Genomic DNA, 18526 nt, shown 5'->3' on the forward strand with positions numbered 1-18526 from the left:
GAGTGTCAGCTGGCACAGATCAGTATCATACAACATACTGGGACAGCAATTTAAACGTATGGACCATCATGGCACATTGATTGCACTCCTGTAGCATCACTGTCTCTTTTACTAGTATAGACAAAGGCTATTTCTTACACAATTGATAGCCAGTTTCTCATGGTCATCACACTTATTCATGAATCAGAGAGTCAGGACAAGCCCAATTCTGAATTTTAGAAAAAAATACTAGTGATCAAAAATCAAACATAAAATCGAAACCTGAACAGCATGACAATGTGAAAACTTCTAAGTATTTAAACCTTACAGTTTGAACATGACTGAATATTGAGTTCCAAGTCTTTTTTCTTTTCACAGTCATTTTTGAATAACTAAAAGTCAAAGCCAAGAATAACTATAACAATACTTTTGATTATGTACCTGAGAGTTCACACTGTCATCACCAGTATTGAAATGCATGCAACTTGAATGCCATGTAAATTTAAGCTGTGTTGAAGATAGTTCCAATGGTGATTGAAGTGCTGTTGGAAAAAAAACAAAATTACATTTATAGAAATATTTCCTGAAAGTCCTTTCATAAACCCATTCTTCCTGTACATGTTTAACAAAAATGTTTCTCCCCTTGTTTTAAAGCTGTATTTTCTTTCTGCTGTTTAATACTATACACATAATTACTGTAATTACATTCTGTCTTATTATGACCCTTTAATCACATAAAAATGATTGAAATTTTGTGTATACTAAAATTATAGCATCTTTCTTTAAATATGCTACAGAGAGCCTCATGATCTTCCTCTTTCAGATGAATGCATTTACATTTGTCATGGTAATCATCAGAAAAGACTCAAAAGATTTTTTTAAAAACAACATTTCTCTCAGTTTCATACCTCCATATATGGAACAAAGGATGAAGTTTAAAAGAAGGATTTACGGAAACAATGGTAAATGTTCCCACAGCCATAGTTTGCTTCTTGATTAGATTAAGCATTGGAAATGAACCTAGCAAGCACACAGTATCCTTTTATTAAAATCTGCAAGTTCATTTCACGCTCAGCAAGGCAGTATGTTCATCAGTTCTTCCCCTAAAAAGCCCAAGTCCTGAATAGTACAGGTATATAAACTTTATAAACTAACACTGTTTCAAAGTAGGAATTTAATCTGCTGGAATTCTTTCACCAATGTGCAATTATGTTGCTCACAACATGCTCACCTCTCATGGCAAAACTGAAAGACTAAGAAGGAAAGGAAAGAAAAATAATCAACGCCACAAAATAAAGGACTTGCATCTTTTACAGTTATCTTTTGTGGTTTAGGTTTATTTCTCTTTCAGTGCTTACTTACATACCAATAATCAGTCTCCAGGGGAAAAGTCTTACAAGTACTTAAGTAAAAGATCTGTTTCCCTTCCCATGTGGTGAAACAGTCTACAAACTTAGCTTTTAATTTTTTACATGATGGGTTTAAAACATATTGACTACACTGAAGTTAAAAAACTGGGCTGACTCCTCTAAGATTGTTGTTATTTTTTCTCAGGGGAAACAGGCCTGAGTACAAACCTCAAATATAAACTATTGATTTAAGTGCCAGCTGCACTGTCCTGTGCAGTCTGAATCCAAGTCAACCACAAAAACTATCACAAAAAAAAGAAAGAAATTATAAGAGTGGAAAACAAATGTGCCACAAAGGACATGGTAGTGAGAATTAGGCATATTTGTCAAATCAAAACTCAGAACTTGCAAGATGCGACTAATCCACTTTTAGTTTTTAAAATGGTAATCTGAAATGATGAACCAATAATTTAAACTTGTCAGAATGTAATAAAAGTATCGAGTTCCTTAGCAGTAAAAAATAATTTGATTAGTTGCTTACATCCATATAACTATGTGAAACATTGAGCGGTCAAGACATTTATTAGGATTTCTCTTCCCCTTTCGAGCCCATCATAATTCCCACTAAGAATGTAATTTTAATATTCAGTTTTAAATAGAAGCTACACTTTCTTTTTTCAACTATTTCTTAGAACTAAAAGTATTATATATTCACTTTAACATGAAGATTACTTGTTGGCCTACATCGGTACTTTGAAGAAATTCTCTGAAGCAGAAGTACAAATTTATATAACATTGTCTCTTATTAGCAAGAATTACTGATTGTATTGATTCATTATTCCACAAAGACAGTGAAAATTGAATAAAAATTTCTTTTTTTCTTTAAGTTACAGAAATAACTTTGCACTACAAATTTGTCACTTTGACTCATGAATTTTTACTTGAGACATGTTTTCTAATAATCTCATATGTATACATATCTTTATTCTACATCTTCTTAACCTTTATTTAGAAATGTTTAATATTAATTTACTTCCCTCACAGGATCTAAAAGAGGTCCCAGATTTCTTTGATATCTTAAAAGCAAGACTTACATTAAATCCCAGAGGGTTTTAACATCATCCCAGAAATAGACTCAGCACTTAAGTCTCCTCCCAAATAAACAGTGACTACATGTTAAAAAGTGAGATGAGGACACTCAAGTATTCACAATGAGGGCATCTACATGACTCTAAGGCTCAGACTGGAAACTAAAGAGAACCACAATTTATTTCGACAAAAAGCAGAGAAGAATCAAGATACCAATTTCTTGTTGTGGGCAAACAGCCTGTAACTTTGGCCTTTAATAAACTCTGATAGGCCAGAAGAGTGCAGGTCTGTACATAAAAGGAAGAAAATATATGAAATTACCATGAATTCCCTCAGATGGGCCAGTCAGAGTCATTTTAAAGGAATTTTAAATAGTTAGCGCTCCTAGTTTTGACAGCATAAGACTCAAAAAAGAGTATGAATGACACACTACTTTTGTACACTTTGCAGATCAACTATTGTAAATACTGGGATCTGTACGGTAATACTAATGAATGAATATAAACAAAAATGAGTTTTGGTTAACTAATTTTTAGATGAGGCAAATGGCTTTATTAAAGAAAACCTCAGCATGTCATAATTACATAAATAATGCTCAGCTTTTTATCCAAATCAAAATTTTGGATAATTTTGTACAATTTGGATAATTTTGTACAATTAAAAGAATTCAGTTAAGTAATAATTCTCTACAATTAGAACACAAGGAAAACTATCATTACAAATACAAGTTTCCACCATTTACTTAAGTCTCTAGTTTACCTACCAACCGCTCTAACTCTACAGAATGGAACAGCCACATTCACCGCCTGGGGCTGAGGAGCAACAACGTGCTTTCTAGATCCAGCAGAAGACTCAGATGGAGGACTTGGCTGTGTCAGTGGGAAGTCAACCCGAGGAGTGTACACTGGAAGAGTGAAGTCATATGCTGCCACCTAAAGGACAAAAACAATACTATGATCACTTTCCCAAAGAAATGTCTCGGTGTTGCTTGAACCATCTGAGTACTACCAGTTTCAGAAAAATTACTGAAACTAATTTAGGACTTGATAATAACATTAATAGTATGGTAATTTATTAGCATCCAGGATCAGTCCTTTCAGTAAGCAGTGGCCAACCATTTTTTCCTTCACTGAGGGAAAAAACAGTATGCCTAAAAGTATCAGGATTATCAGGATAGCTACAGGTAAGGCTCCTGGCAAATCATCAAGCTGCATTCCTCTCTAACTACTCTCCTGAGTGAAAAATAAGATTGCAGCAGAGAGCCAAAGGCATAAGCACAATCAAAGAGAGGGAAAACAAATCTATATGAGTTAAAAAAGCGTTTTTCAAAAGCTGAAGAGAAAATGTCTGCTCTTAACATATATTCAACTTTGAGAACAAGGTGGAGCAAGAGTTAAAAATCAAGAAATCTCAGAAAAAATAGCCCGAACACAAAACTGTTTTAAACTTTGTCATTGAACAATGAATTCTAGAAGTCCAAATTGCAGTGATGCTGATCCCAGTTTTATCTCTGCAATCATATCCCCAAATGTTGGGTTTAGAATTAAAAGACATCGTGTTTTATATAAAATCCTCAAGACTGTGTACTTGAGAGATCAAATTTATTTCACAATGCCATTTCAAGAAGGCATTACTTGCCTCCTGCTCTGTCTTTCCAAAGATCAATGCACTAAAGTAGTATTCTCTCCAGACAATAGGGTATAGATAACCATAACAAAGGTGACAGAAGAAAAAACAAAACTTCTGCAGTGAAACCACTGTTAGGAGTCCTTCAAATACAGTTTTCACCTTGAAGGTAACTGAAATCTCCAGAAAGGTCTCTGGTATATAAGTCTGAGTGCTGTTTAAAATGTGCAGTAAAGCCAGCCATATAAAGTTATTAATCATTTAAGAGCTTTCAAAAACTGCAGAAAATAGTGCATCATGCTTCCCTTTCACAGACATGGTAGTGAGTGGAACATACAAGCAACAAAAAGGAAAAAAGGAATTGTGTAAGCCAGGACATGAGGCACATATCTATCTGTAAGAGAATCAATATGGAGCTTTGGTAATCAGAAACAAGTATACAGCACTTACAGTGTTTGGAGTTCCAGCAGGGAACACACAATTACAAACTCCTGGTGAGTGAAATGTGTGCTGAGCCTCATGAAATAATTTGTGCATTTGTGTTTAGCAAGGGGAAAGCACTGGAAGAGGAAAAGTTTTTCTAGTGAGATCACCAAAGACCCTTGATTTATATTTTACTCAAATCTGATAATGATTGGATTTTCTACCACAGGATTGGCTTTTGAAAATTAACATAGTGAATGTCATATAAGATTTTAGTAACTAATGCTGGAGGTGTCATAAACAAAGATTTGATTGAAAATTAAAATCTCCTGATTTAATTTACATACTCTTCTATTTTTAATATCTCAAGTCACCCATGTAAAACATTTCATCAAGTCACATCTTCAAAATATGCTCTTGTGGCATAAACCACATAATTAAAAATTAGACTGAAAAGGATCTCTTCTTCATAGAGTGAGAAGTTCCTTTCACCTCAAAGTATGTGTGAAAAACGTAATTTCATGTCACTTATAGTGGCAACTGACAGTTTAGACAAGCAACTGACTACCTTTTCTTGCAGTGGAAAGTAGTAAGCATTACATTTCAAGATTGTGCAATTTGTCAAAAGAATCATACAATCATAGAATGGTATGGGTTTAGAGATCATCTAGTCCAACTCCATGCAGAAGCAGGTTTACCTAGATTAGGTCCAAATATGGTAGAACAGAGCTGAACACATGATTATTTGGTAACCTTGATAGCTGTTAAAATACATATGGAAGAGATAACTGTAAAGTGAACTAATAGCAAAGAGAGACAAAAAACAAACAAACAAAAAAATTTACAGGACTCTCCAGATAAAGTATCTTGTACAATAGTCATAAGATAGACACAATTTGAAGATTCTGTCATGCTCCTTCAGCCGTACAAGAAGTTTGTTATATTGGGTAGAGTGTGCCCAGCATATATCTTTAGAATTGTAATAAATCATCAACTTATCACCCAAGCTTTATGGGTCACTCTAAGGAGTATAGAGAGAAGATGACTGTACATCCCAACCACATCTCAGGTTCTGAGATTGCTCCCAGATTTGGCAGCTCCTTATAGTCAGCAGGTACCTCCCTACATGGGCAATTCTAAAACTTGATATATCATTACCAGAATTGCAGTGAAAGTGTGAGATAGAAAATTCTTTTCATCCCTAGTATGTATGATAAATATAACAATATAATGATGTTAAGTTTTTAACGTTTGGTAAGATTAAAATACTTATTCTATGACAGATATCATTATATCACTGCCTATGCAAGAGTACATTGTTTAGTATGTTTAGGTCCAAAAAGAGCTATTCAAAATTTGGTTTTCATCAGCACTACTGGGAAAATTTGAGTCTTACTATGCAACAAAAGTGTTATTTGCTAAGAACTGGCAAAGAAAATCAAATACGTGCAACACATTCAATTCATTCTCTACATGTAGGACATTATGTCCATTGAAAACCTTTATCTGCTTTGAAGTACAATGGTGCAAATTCAGACCCAACATAACTCAAAGATACGTATTTATTTATTTGAGAACAAATCATAGACCTTTTATTTCATTTATACATATCTTTGCCACATTAACTGCACTTTAACTAGTAGAAATGAATTTTTTTCAAATTCTACATGTCTAGAAATCATATTATAATTCATACATGTGCACATATACATGTACACATCACTGAAACAGAATTAAAAAATAATTTAATATTTTTTAGGGCTTCATTTTGCAAGTAGACTCATTCTTCTCATTTTATACATATTTTAATTTTAAAAAAAAAAAAATTTTTCATCTTTAAATTCTACAACCGAAAATTCTCCATTGTAAGATTATATATGTAAAAAAAAATTAAAACCTTTATACTATTACTGAACTTGTAGTTGCTTTCTAAAAAACTTTTTAATACGTTAGTTATTTACCTTCTGACATATTTTTCTGAAGCTGAATTTAAACTTGTAAACCACAGAATACAGGGAGAGGCACAAAGCAAGCAGCCTAGAGAGAATTCACTCACAAACACTCATTCATGTCGTTATGAGAAATATTTTTCCTGTCCTGATTTACACTAATTATGTATGTTAATTGGATAGGAGGCATAATTTACAAAGTGGTAGTTGTTGCAATTAAAATACTTCTAAAGAAGCTTTTAAAAGACTAGTAATGTGAGACAAAGGAGCTTTCTGTTACACATTCAAATAGAACACCTCCAAAGGACACCAAAAAAGTACTTGCTTTTGTAGGCTGACATCAGAAGATAATCATTCTTTAAATAAAGCTGATATTCCTGCAAACTGTTATTTATAGGGTATTTTAAAACACTTCTTTTTTTTCCTGGAACTCCTAAGCCAATAATTTTTTTTTTTTTTTTTAAGAAATTTGCCTAATCAAGAACTCTGCTACTCAAACTCATCTGGATCTACGAAATAGGTTTCATATAAAGTCTGCAGTAGCTCTAAACCCAACATTGCAGAGTCAGCACAGATGCCTCAGGCCTAAAAAATCCATATACCAAAAGAAACAAAAGTAGAAACAACTAGTCTACTAACCAGAGCAATTTAAATGGTATTTTACATAAAATTCATGTTTACAAAATAAACATATTCAAACACAGTTGTCAGATTGAGGGGGAGAATCTGAGAGTAGAAAAAAAAAATAAGGTTTTTTCAGAAAACATTTTCAAGAGTTACCTCACATCTGTCTATTAAGTATTCCAATGCAACAATATGTTTTATGCTCTATAAAAAATGTTTTGCTGAGTATTATTGTAACACAGCATATATTCTCAGAGTTGAGAAAAAATTTGGCTGTCAAATCCAGGAATCATAGTTTATTTAGCATAAAAATGAATCCTAAAATTACAGTCCTTGCTTTCACAGTACAATTTCAAAAGGAATTGCAAATAAATCAGTAAGTTAATTTAAGGCTTAAAAATAAGTTTAAACATCTGTCAAGGATAATACTCTTGTATTTATCATATTATAACACATAGATTGTTCAAATATCTTAAAGCATTATAAGTCATTGAATGTTTGTGTAAAGGCTGATTTTTTACTTCAAGCACTAACAACATAAAGATATAAGGAAAGAAAATGTAATGTATATTAGAAAAAAATCAGTTTGATTAAAATTTAAACCTAACTGCAGAACTAAAGGTTTAAGTCCTGCAACTGTTTTCAATATACATTCTCAACCTCCCCTCAGATTTAACTTGAGTTAAACCTTAAAACATACTTAAATCTTTCATGCAGACTAAATTCCTCAGCTTTACATCACAGAAAAGCAGCTTTCCACAATGAATAATGTAATTTGTGTTCAAAGCTATTATTCAAAACAGTGAAATAAAACTAAATCTTTCCCTTGTATAGAGTCAGGCTTGATGAACCAGCATTATCCCTTAATTCCATAGTTGCAGTTTTTTCACAGAATTCATTTCTTAAACCATTAATTCTGTTCTTTCTTTTAAAAAAACTACACATATTACAAAATGCCAAAAAAACCCCAAACCAAAACCCCCTGTCACTTCTCTACAAAAAGCTTAAGCAATAAGTTCTGACAGGTATGACTTGCTCTGTTTACCTCAAAGTCACTCATAGGGTTCATTATTACACAGCTGTGTATTTGTCTTTTTTCCAAGATGCCAGAATTTGTGACTTTCCAGAGGGTTTAAAAAAAAGAAACAAACAAACAAAACAAACCAAACAAACAAACAAACAAAAAAATAAAAAAAAAAAAACAACCATGCACAACTCTGCTGCTATTAAGTAGATCATCCTGTCTGGAGAAATATAGTAAGAGTTGCAGAACAGAGATGAGAAAATATTTTAATTGACCACATGCTCCCTGTTTCCTAGGCAAGAAAAGTCCAAGGAATGACATGCTTCTCACTGTTACCTGGACAGATAACTTAGTAGCTTGTAGAAAGAGAGTCATGATCAGAAAAGCCATGTTTCTTGGACAGTACAATTTAAAACTCAGTTCAAAAATAGTCACTGCTAGCAATCAATCAATAAATAATATTATTATTAATCATTCTTAGCTCTGTCTCTGGATATGGATGAGGGAGCTAAAATAGATATTTGTCCAGATAGTCATGAGAGGTTTTTGTACAGTTTGGCTTATTTGGGCTTTTTACTCAGTTACCAGAAAATTTTTCTCTATTCAGTTCTGAAATGAGAACCCTGCCCAGCCCATCAGACATTCAGACGGCTAAACCTCCTTATACCGCAGGAAAAAAAAACCCTAAAATGTAATTGAAGTGTCTATCAAAGAAAGTTATGTCAAAACAGAAAAGAAATTAGCATACAGTCTGTATACAAATATGACATTAATAAGTATTTGCTAGCTTACCTATTCATATATATTTTTTGCATATTGCTTTCACTTACAGCTCTGACTTTCACAGCCAACAAAGACCAAGGTTAAACTCCAGCGAGGAACAGAGATGAAATAACAGGAAGGACATGTCTAAGCAGCATCCTAGCCTTATCTATAATGCATCAACTTATTTTTAACACTTAGAATACTGGGAGAATTATCTTGATATTTTTTAGATATTATTTTGTAAGCATGCCAACATACTTCATTTCTAAGAGAGTCTTTTGATGTCACATGTATTTGTAGGAGCTATTCAGAGTTCCTAAGCATTTACTTGGTAGATTTGAAGCTTTTTGAGGCAGAATGAAAGCTGTTGCCAAGTTTATTTTTAGCAGAAGAATTTAAGATGGTGTGCAAGACTAAATTACTTGAAACCTTTCATTAATAATTCAAGTAGTTTTAATAAAATTTTAAAGTGTATTAAAATAATGTCATGCTTTTGTGATTTTCAAATCAACAGTTCTTAATTATTTTCTTTTAATTTTTCCTCAGTTCTAGTATTTACTTTCTTTTACAGTAACATCAATATACTAGGGTTTTGTTGGTTTATAGGGTAGTGTTGTCACTAATGACTACAACAACAGCAGGCATCTTTAGTAGAACCAGAAGATAGGCAGAGAAGAATGTGACTTGCTGGGATACAGAAGGCTTGTAGCAGCTGGGAAGTAAGCTGGGTAAAAGCAGTTGTCCAGAAAATGGTGATGAGATCTGAAAAACAGCTGTTCCAGTACAGAGGAAGCCCTTGCAAACATGAAACCTGGATAGGAGAAGCTTGACATTGAGAAAATATCGGTGGTTTTTTGACACTGAAAAATCAGGAAACTCAAAGAAAAATGTGATGAGAAAAGGGGGAAATCTATATGATGCAGGATGATAAGGAGCTCAGATCCAATGGGGAATGTTTCAAGAATCACTGAGAGCTTCTGATGACAATAAAAGAGTCTGGCACCTGAACTGCTTTCTTAAAAGAACTATGCTTTTTATTAGTGTCCTGCTTTGCAGAAGTTAAAGAAAAGCTACAGCATACAGGGGGTTACATACACTTCCAGATGCTTTGCTTAGGCATTCCATTCTGGGCAACACATTTAGTTGTCAAAGTCAACTTGGAAGGGAAGCCCTGGTTGTAAAGTGAGCTTACCCAGCATCACGGGCAAAGGGAGACAGAAAGAGTGTGAGCACATGGAGAGAAGGGGAAACTGAAATAACGATATTTCATTAAATCAGCACTTATTAGGTGCTTATAAGGTGCCCCAGGAAAAGGGAAAAAAAAAAAAGAAAAAAAAATCCTTTTAGAAGTTCTTCATTCCCTTTCTTCTGAAGTAAGTTTTTCTGGCTCCAAAAAATTCTTCTCAATGCTGGAAAATCACACCCAGAGTTTTAAAAAAGGATGATGTCAGAAAACCTTATAGAGAAATTTGTAATCAAAAGATGTAATATATGCTACAGATGAAGAGCAGTCACAAAACAGATCCAGTCAAATGTAAGTCTTCTTCTTTTTGCCAAATTTATATCACAATTTAAGCAGTCTGCCAACAGGTACAACCTTGTCTTCTGTTAGGTTACACTGCTAACATCAAATAACAATTGGAGATGCTCCTCAACACTGAACAGTAATACCAAACAGGAGTTCAGATGACAAGTGAAATTAAACATAACCCTCTGCAGTCTTCAGAAATATTTAGTCACTTGAATTTACAGCAATGTCAGTTGAAACATTTCTGCTCTTAATTCATCCTGCAATTTGAAAAGGAAAGAGAATAGTAATAGAGCTCAATTGTAACAGTGTGAAATAAAGTAACAGGAGGAAAATAAGACCTCTATTTTGATAGCTGGGGAAGGAGAGGGCATTTAGAATTTTATAGAGTTGATATTTCATTAGTCTGTAAGGAAGACGACTGACACTATTTTCCACTATAGCAGAAAAAAAGGGATCGCTTTGTACAGCAACACTATCACCAGAGAAATGCCATAAGCAAGAACAGATTTCAGGTTATGGCTCACATCAGTATGTATGCAGCTTAGATCTCATACACAATCGTGTACATTTAGCTCCTGAGATTAAAGGGAAAAAAAAAAAAAAAGAAAACTGCATCTACAGAGTAGATTAGAAATACCTCTATTACATACTTGATAAGGGTTAAATAAAATGGATTTATGGAAAGAAATTGAGGCCTTTGAAGTAAAACTGTTACCTGTTAAATCTTATACATAGTATGTAGCCTTGTATCATCCATAGAACAATGTTGTTAGACCCTGTTTTAGTATTTCTTATCTATAATTTTTAAATCACTACATTGATGGCATTATATTTTTATAGAACACTGAACTGAATTTTCTGTATAGATGCTGAAGTAAAAAAAAAAAAAAAATTAAATTAAGTTTAATTAAGCTGAAGTACTAGATCTACAACCATTACCTTGTTCCCATCTAACCTACAAACAGAGCAAACTCCTCATAGAATCGTAGAATCATAGAATTGTAGGGGTTGGAAGGACCTTTAGAGATCATCTAGTCCAACCCCCTGCAGGTCACATAGGAACATGTCCAGGCGGGTCTTGAAGACCTCCAAGGAAGGAGACTCTACAATCCCCCTGGCAGCCTGTTCCACTGCTCTGTCACCCTCACAGTGAAATAGTCTTTTCTTATGTTTAAGTGGAACTTTTTGTGTTCCAGCTTCATCCCGTTACCCTTTGTCCTGTTACTAGCTACTGTAGAAAAAAAGGATGTCCCAAACTCCTGACACCCACTCTTAAGATACTTATAAATGTTAATAAGATCTCCCCTCAAACTCCTCCAGACTAAACAGCCCCAGTTCCCGCAGCCTTTCCTCATATGAATGATGTTCCAGTCCCCTGATCATCTTAATGGCCCTGTGCTGGACTCTCTCCAGAAGTTCACTGTCCCTCTTGAGCTGACGAGCCCAGAACTGGACACAGGACTCCAGATGAGGCCTCACCAGGGCAGAGTAGAGAGGGAGAAGAACCTCCCTTGACCTGTTGGCCACACTCTTCTTGATGCATCCCAGGATGCCATTGGCCTTATTGGCCACGAGGGCACACTGCTGGCTCATATTTAGCTTATTATCAATCAGGATTCTCAGGTCTCTCATGCTTTTGAGTATATTCCATTCCAAAGGAAAAAGTTCATACAACATTAAAAACAGGAAAGAATGGAAACTGAAGATTTTGAAAGCTCTTGCAGAAGGGCATTACAGTTTTAGCAACTATTTATTTTCTCTGTTTAGCATTATATCTATGGTTTAATAACAGTCAACTGTCAATTATGAAGCAGCATTTTCTTTCTTGTTTCTATTGAAAATCTTTCAACTAGAATAAAAAAAATGTTGTTGAATACTTATGCTTTTAAGCTGAAAAGTAGTCTTTAATAGGATTCTATCACAACAGGTTGCTTTTGTAAATGAAATATACATCTTAGAGGATTTGAATGGTAAAATAAAAATCCTAACCAATTAAGTTTCGAAGCTTGGTTGTAAGAATAGTAATAATATATATCTACTCATTAAAAATTCAATCAATATGTTCCACATTTTTGTTTTACCTGGCTCCAATCTATTTTATGTACTACTTTTTATTTATAAGGGAAGGTAGCTTTTCCACATTCTCATTTTAAGCCAAAACCATAGATAGATAGATAGATATCATTGTATTTGTTATTAGCTGATTTGAATTTCACACTTCACAACAGCAAGCCCTAAGAAGTACTGTTATAATTATTCAGAGCCTCAACACAAGCTTTAATGGGTCTGGAATTTCATCTTTGGAACAACAACATGCTGCTAAAATATTATTTTTATAATGGGTAAATGTGATCATCTGACAGATGACTTGTCCTACCTTGGGACAGAGTGAAGCATTTCTGATGGTGCTTGTTCAACTACTTCATAAGAGTCTTCAATCATAGATGTCTCTTCTTAGGTAAGTTATTTCAGTATTTGACCCTTTTTGCTACAATGAGTTATTATATCTAATCTAATTCACCTGGCATAATTAAACCCACTACTCATTACCTATCTGATGGAGTAAACATGCATATGTAAATTATATTCTACAGAATAGTGGAAGTTACTTCCATTTTTTACACAGTTTGTGCTTTTTGGAATGCTGATCATTTCCATTGCTTTTTTTGGACTTTTTTGCCACAGGAAATATTCCCACTTCTTTCTTTAAGCATGCCATGTCACATTGAAAAAGTTTTCCAGCTGAAGTGTTACCAGCACTGATTAGAAGAATTATTTTACTTGCTTTACTAAGATTATTTCTGTTTTTAGTAGTGTCTACCTCTACTCTTAATTCTATTCAGTTTGTAGTCTACAATACCATACTAACAGATTACTCTAATAGTATTATCTAATCTTGCATTTCCATTATTGACTCTTCCTACTTAAATGAAAATGTCAGCATTTTTCCTTAGTTTCTTTGCATTTAGACAATAAGTCATTGGTGATACTTTGTATGTACCAATCTGCAAACAATTATATACTTTCCTAATGCCACACCTGGTCTAAATCTCACTACCTTGCATCAGACATTGCAACAGAAAACATTGCATCAAACAATGTCAAAATACTTAAAAATATGACATCTACTGCTACATCCTAACCTTGAAGCTTGCTGTGCTATAGAAGGAAATTAATTTGGTTTGAAATAGCTTATTTTTTATGAATCCATTGATCCATGTTCTTTCAGGAAAAATCACCTCAGTGTAGTGAACATTCACTACTATAAATTTACACCATCAGTTATTTCACAATTGAGCAATAAGAGGAAGAAAATTAGTGTTACTGGACACAGTCTGTAATATGCAAATACTATTTGACTGATGCTTTGAATAAAGGAATTCTCTTTTACTCAAAAACTAAAGTGCTGGAGGGGCAGGTGGGAAGTGGCTAATATTGTTGACCCTTCCATGATGCATTGTCTCTGATACCCATTGATTTTTTTCAAGGTAAAAATGTAACTAATGCAACAGATTTATGTGCTGTAGAAGCAGTCCTCAGCTACTTTTTCCTAACCTGGTTCGTAACATCAAAGGCTAAGGATTTTTTCCTTCCATTGTTCTCCAAATATGTGCAAATCCCAAACCCTCCATTTCTGAAGTGTTGTTCAGTAGACATAGATTTTAAATTTGCTATAGCACTCTCCATTGATATCTACTCCCAATAAAATGCAATTTTCATGATATAAAACTAACTCATAAAGTCTCATACCTTGCACTTATTTCCATTAAATAGCTCAATCAGAAAGCAACTCACCCAAGCCCAATGACACATAAAGTTCCTCTATTTTTGTAGCCCCTCAGACACCTGAGAGTTAAAGCATGGATAGTTGCAAAAAAGGAAATAGCTGCCAGTTTGCTGAATGATTTAATGAATGAATGTAAGACATTTCAATTTAAGTTTATGCCTTTTCTATTTTTAGGTCATTTTAAGTTGAAGTGTGCTTTCTTTCTGATGCAAACATTTAAGGAAAGAGGGAAAAGTTATGTAAAGGTTATTTCAGAACTTTTGGTTTTAAAATTTGATTACTATTCTAAAACTATTGCACCCACCAAAATATGCATCTAAATTATTTTATGTGATTTCACCCTAGAAATATCACAGAGCATTATTTTAATTTAGCATAATCATCACCGCTCCATAAACCTACCTGTGTTGGCATGAAGGACAAGCAGCATTGCAAAGCTGATTTTGTGTTTAAGTTAACCGAATATAAATAAGGCTTTGAAGAACAGCAGTCAACCACTGTAAAACAAAATTCAGAATCAAATTAAAAATGTTATTACACTAAATATCACCTTTGTAATACTTACAGTATTTCAAAGTGATTTCCAACATAAGCTATCTACGTATCTGTATAGTAAATATTTCTCACAAAGTTACAAATTAATATAGTCTTTCTCATAAAGATTCTGGAGGTAACTTGAGAAGTGTTAATCACCAGTAACTGTCATTAAAGTTATTGATTTGGGAAAACACAATATTTCAAGAAAAAAAAAAACCCACAACATTGTTACTTACCTTTGAATAAAAATGTTAAGTAAAAATAGTTTACTAAACAATGAAAACTAATACCACAGGAGAAAATCAATTGGCCGAGACTCTTTTTAATTAATTCTAGGCATCACCTACACTAAACAAGTTTACCACTAAGGTTTGCTTCTTTTTTCAGACTTTCATGTCTAATTTTAAGGCACTAGTAGAAGCAGGGGTTTCCAGCAATGTAACATTACGATCAGTAGTCATTGTGAAACACTAGGTTCAGTATTCTTATAGTATTCACCATTTTTACAGTACTGGACCTGACTGGGTATCACATCACTTGTTTCAAGCACAAACTCTGATCTAGAAATCATGCATAATGAGGAGATTCCTACGCTGGCTAATTGCCTGTTGTAGGCAGTCTTACATTTCTTTTCCAAGTTAAAATGACTGACTCAGCGCCTTCACCTTCCCTTTGAAGTCCACCACATGGGAGAAAAAAAAACACTCTGCTCTTGTCAGGTCATTTTTTGTCATCGTTCATATGTAGTTCTTCATAAAATTACAACAAAATATTACAATACTATATGGCAAAAGAAAGAGTCCTGACTTCCTGAGCTTGCAGGGACAAAAGGCGGTATAACTGTAGATGCAAAATTCTCTCATGAATAAAGATGTTATAACATCAAAGGAGATGCCAGGACTAATGTAGAAAGAGATGAGCAACAATGAGTGAAGGATAAGAATCTGCACTACTACTATCAAGAACCAAAGAACAGCAGTATAATTCCACATATTGCCTCAATGGCATTCTTAGTTGGGCACCATGCAGAACACAGATCCTGTGATTAACTCACAGACACCCTGTACCATTAGGAAAAGGTAAATCCAAACCCTCACACTGATGATGGATTAACTGAAGGTTAAACATTGTCAAAACAGTGAGTAGAAGTCCAAGATTTAGAAATGAATATAATAGTTTGGCTACGTTTGGTTATTTTTAACTGGTGAGGGTATTCAAAGGTTTTTAACACACCTTAGCAAATATGGAAAAAAAAGAAGAAAAAAGAAAAATCAACAGGCAACCTGACATTTTCCAAATGCTTATTTGTCACAAATGTCTTTTACAGACAAACCAAAATGTGTCCTCTTGATTTATATTAAGCAGCACTTTTAAAATAATTGCTTTAGCTTCTATCCCTGAAATAGTCTTCCAAATTCCCTCTTAGCATTGTCCACTCTATTTAATGAAGATTCTGATACAGCAAAAGCAAATACCTGAATGATCATTAGCATTCAATTCAAAATTCTTATACTTAGAAAAATCAAACTCCACTCTGGTACACGCTTGTCCTTTGTTCTGCAGCAAAAAGGGAATTGATTTTGTAGAACCGACATAAACACCATCAAAGTCAAATAGTTTCTGTAAGTTTAAAGAAAAAAAAATGGGTCAAAGCACTGTGAAGTCAAGTCTATAATTGATCAGAAAGTGAAAAAACGAATCATTCAAAGACTGACAATTTATAGCACAAGAACAGACTTGGCTAATCAATTGCCTTGCATAACCCTTATCTTTAAAATCTTTGAGTGCATAAATTGCAATACCTTAGAACTCAATACAGAAGTCCAGTTACACCATCATGAAAATTATCATTCAGTAAACAGAACAGTGAATTCCTTTTCCTCTTATTGCGGTTTTTTTCTTATAATTACTTTGAAATTGTCTCCCTTTTAACATAGCTTTTCCAGCTAAAGCTGTCAGCTATCATTTAGTGCAACTGTTGCATGTGGACATTTAGTTTCTAATTTCTCTTCCTAAGTTCTTCTCTTTGACAATTTTCTCAGGAAGTTAGTATAGGAAAAAAAAGAAAACTATGAAGGAGAGATGATCCACTTTGACATTTAGATAAAGCAAAACACTATCAATCTTTACAACTGCTACAATTTCTTCATACTTACCACATCAATGTCTATTTCAGGGGTCTCTACAAATCCACCAATCCTAAGCTCAAGCAGTCCTGAATTTCGCACTGCTACCTAAGTAAACAGATGACAGTGTGACTGTTGACAAGGTCATTTTAACATAAGTACCTCACTGATCTGTCATAACTAAATGAAAAAAAAAATTAAAAAAAACAAACCGAAAAAGCAACCAACCCAACTCATAGATAGAGTGAAGAGAGACATTCAGCATAATTTGTAATGAAAATATGTAATGAAACTATGAAAATTACTCTGTCTTTATACTGCATTTTTGTTATGGAAATATAAAGAGGTAAAGAAAATCCCTTAATTTTCTAGAAGACATATACATATATTCCAGTGAGATGTGGCTTCAAAGAATAACCAATTATGCCTCTGTGACTATCAGAAATAGTCATAGTTGTCAATTTTAAAAAAGAAGAAAATCTACACGTAAAGACACAATATAACACTCAAAAGACAAAGTTCTTCCAGCTCTGAATACCTCCACTCTTGTATCAAAACTCATTTTTGTATTCGGGGTGAAACAGATTTTGAGATCAGTATGGCCTCCCACAGGAACCATCCCTTCACAAGGGGTGATCATCATTCCAGGCACTGGGTTTGAATCAAGAACCTTCAAACACAAATATGAAATGTTAGTAATGAAAAATGGGGGTAGGGGTGTGTGGTTTTTTATTTGTTTGTGGTTTTTTAATATAACAACAAATCAACTAATGAAGACTTGCAAGAACTTTAACAATGTATGTTAACTTGGACTTAGAAGTTTGGGGCAAAAATACAGATCAACAAACCAAAAAGTAACACATTTCTAAACAGGATGACTGACAGTTTCTACTATTAAATTATTTTTGCACAACAGCATTTGGAAATTTTGGAAATTTCACATTCTGTTTTTTGAGTTGTCATGAAGTTATTAAAATTAAGACTTGCTATCTGGCAAATCTCCAGAATATTCCACAAAGCATTTTTTTCAGTGATAGATAAATGAATCACTTTTTTTTTAATATATATTACACAGAATCATAGAATGGTAGCGTTGGAAAGGTCCTTTAGAGACCAGCTAGTCCAATTACCCTACTCAAGCACATCTGCCTAGATCAGGTCACACAGGAATACATCCAGGTGGGTTTTGAAAACTTCCAGAGAAGGAGACTCCACAACCTCCCTGGGCAGCCTGTGCCAGGGCTCCCTCACCCTCACAGTAAAAGTTTTTTCTGATGTTTTAATGGAACTTTTTGTGTTCCAGTTACCCCTTGTCCTTTCACTAGATACAATAGAAAAAAAAGTGATGTCCCACCCTCCTGGCATCCACCATTTAGATACTTGCAAATATTAATGAGATACCCCGCAGTCCAAGACACAGAACAGAACACAGGACAATAATACTGAAAAATTCTGCAATAATAGGAGAGGTACATATTCGGTTTACTCCTATTTAGTAAGGATAAAATATATTTTTTTGTCTTCTAATGCACTCCAAACAGATAACTCTTTAAAGTATAGCTACACAAGTAATAATGAACAAGACCAACCAGCCATCTCTTGGCTGAAGAGTAACTGTGGAGGCTTAAAAGGCTCAGTACATTTGTTTATTTGTCTTATTGATTGATTCTATTCTTTCAGGCCTATCCTCCAATGAGCACTGTATATTATACTAGTA

The 18526-nt window shown here is 33.9% G+C and overlaps 1 protein-coding gene across 1 annotated transcript in view; it reads right to left on the minus strand.

The window, feature by feature from the left end:
• CFAP47 (cilia and flagella associated protein 47) overlaps positions 1 to 18526 on the minus strand; it is a 278645-nt gene that overhangs the window by 240908 nt on the left and 19211 nt on the right. Inside the window, 6 exon segments of the mRNA XM_062004443.1 lie at positions 421 to 521; positions 3181 to 3349; positions 14549 to 14643; positions 16159 to 16303; positions 16840 to 16917; positions 17348 to 17479. Coding sequence (XP_061860427.1) covers positions 421 to 521; positions 3181 to 3349; positions 14549 to 14643; positions 16159 to 16303; positions 16840 to 16917; positions 17348 to 17479 — 720 coding nt within the window.

Source organism: Colius striatus, chromosome 1, assembly GCF_028858725.1.
Source record: "Colius striatus isolate bColStr4 chromosome 1, bColStr4.1.hap1, whole genome shotgun sequence".
In the NCBI taxonomy this organism is placed as follows: Eukaryota; Metazoa; Chordata; class Aves; order Coliiformes; family Coliidae; genus Colius; species Colius striatus.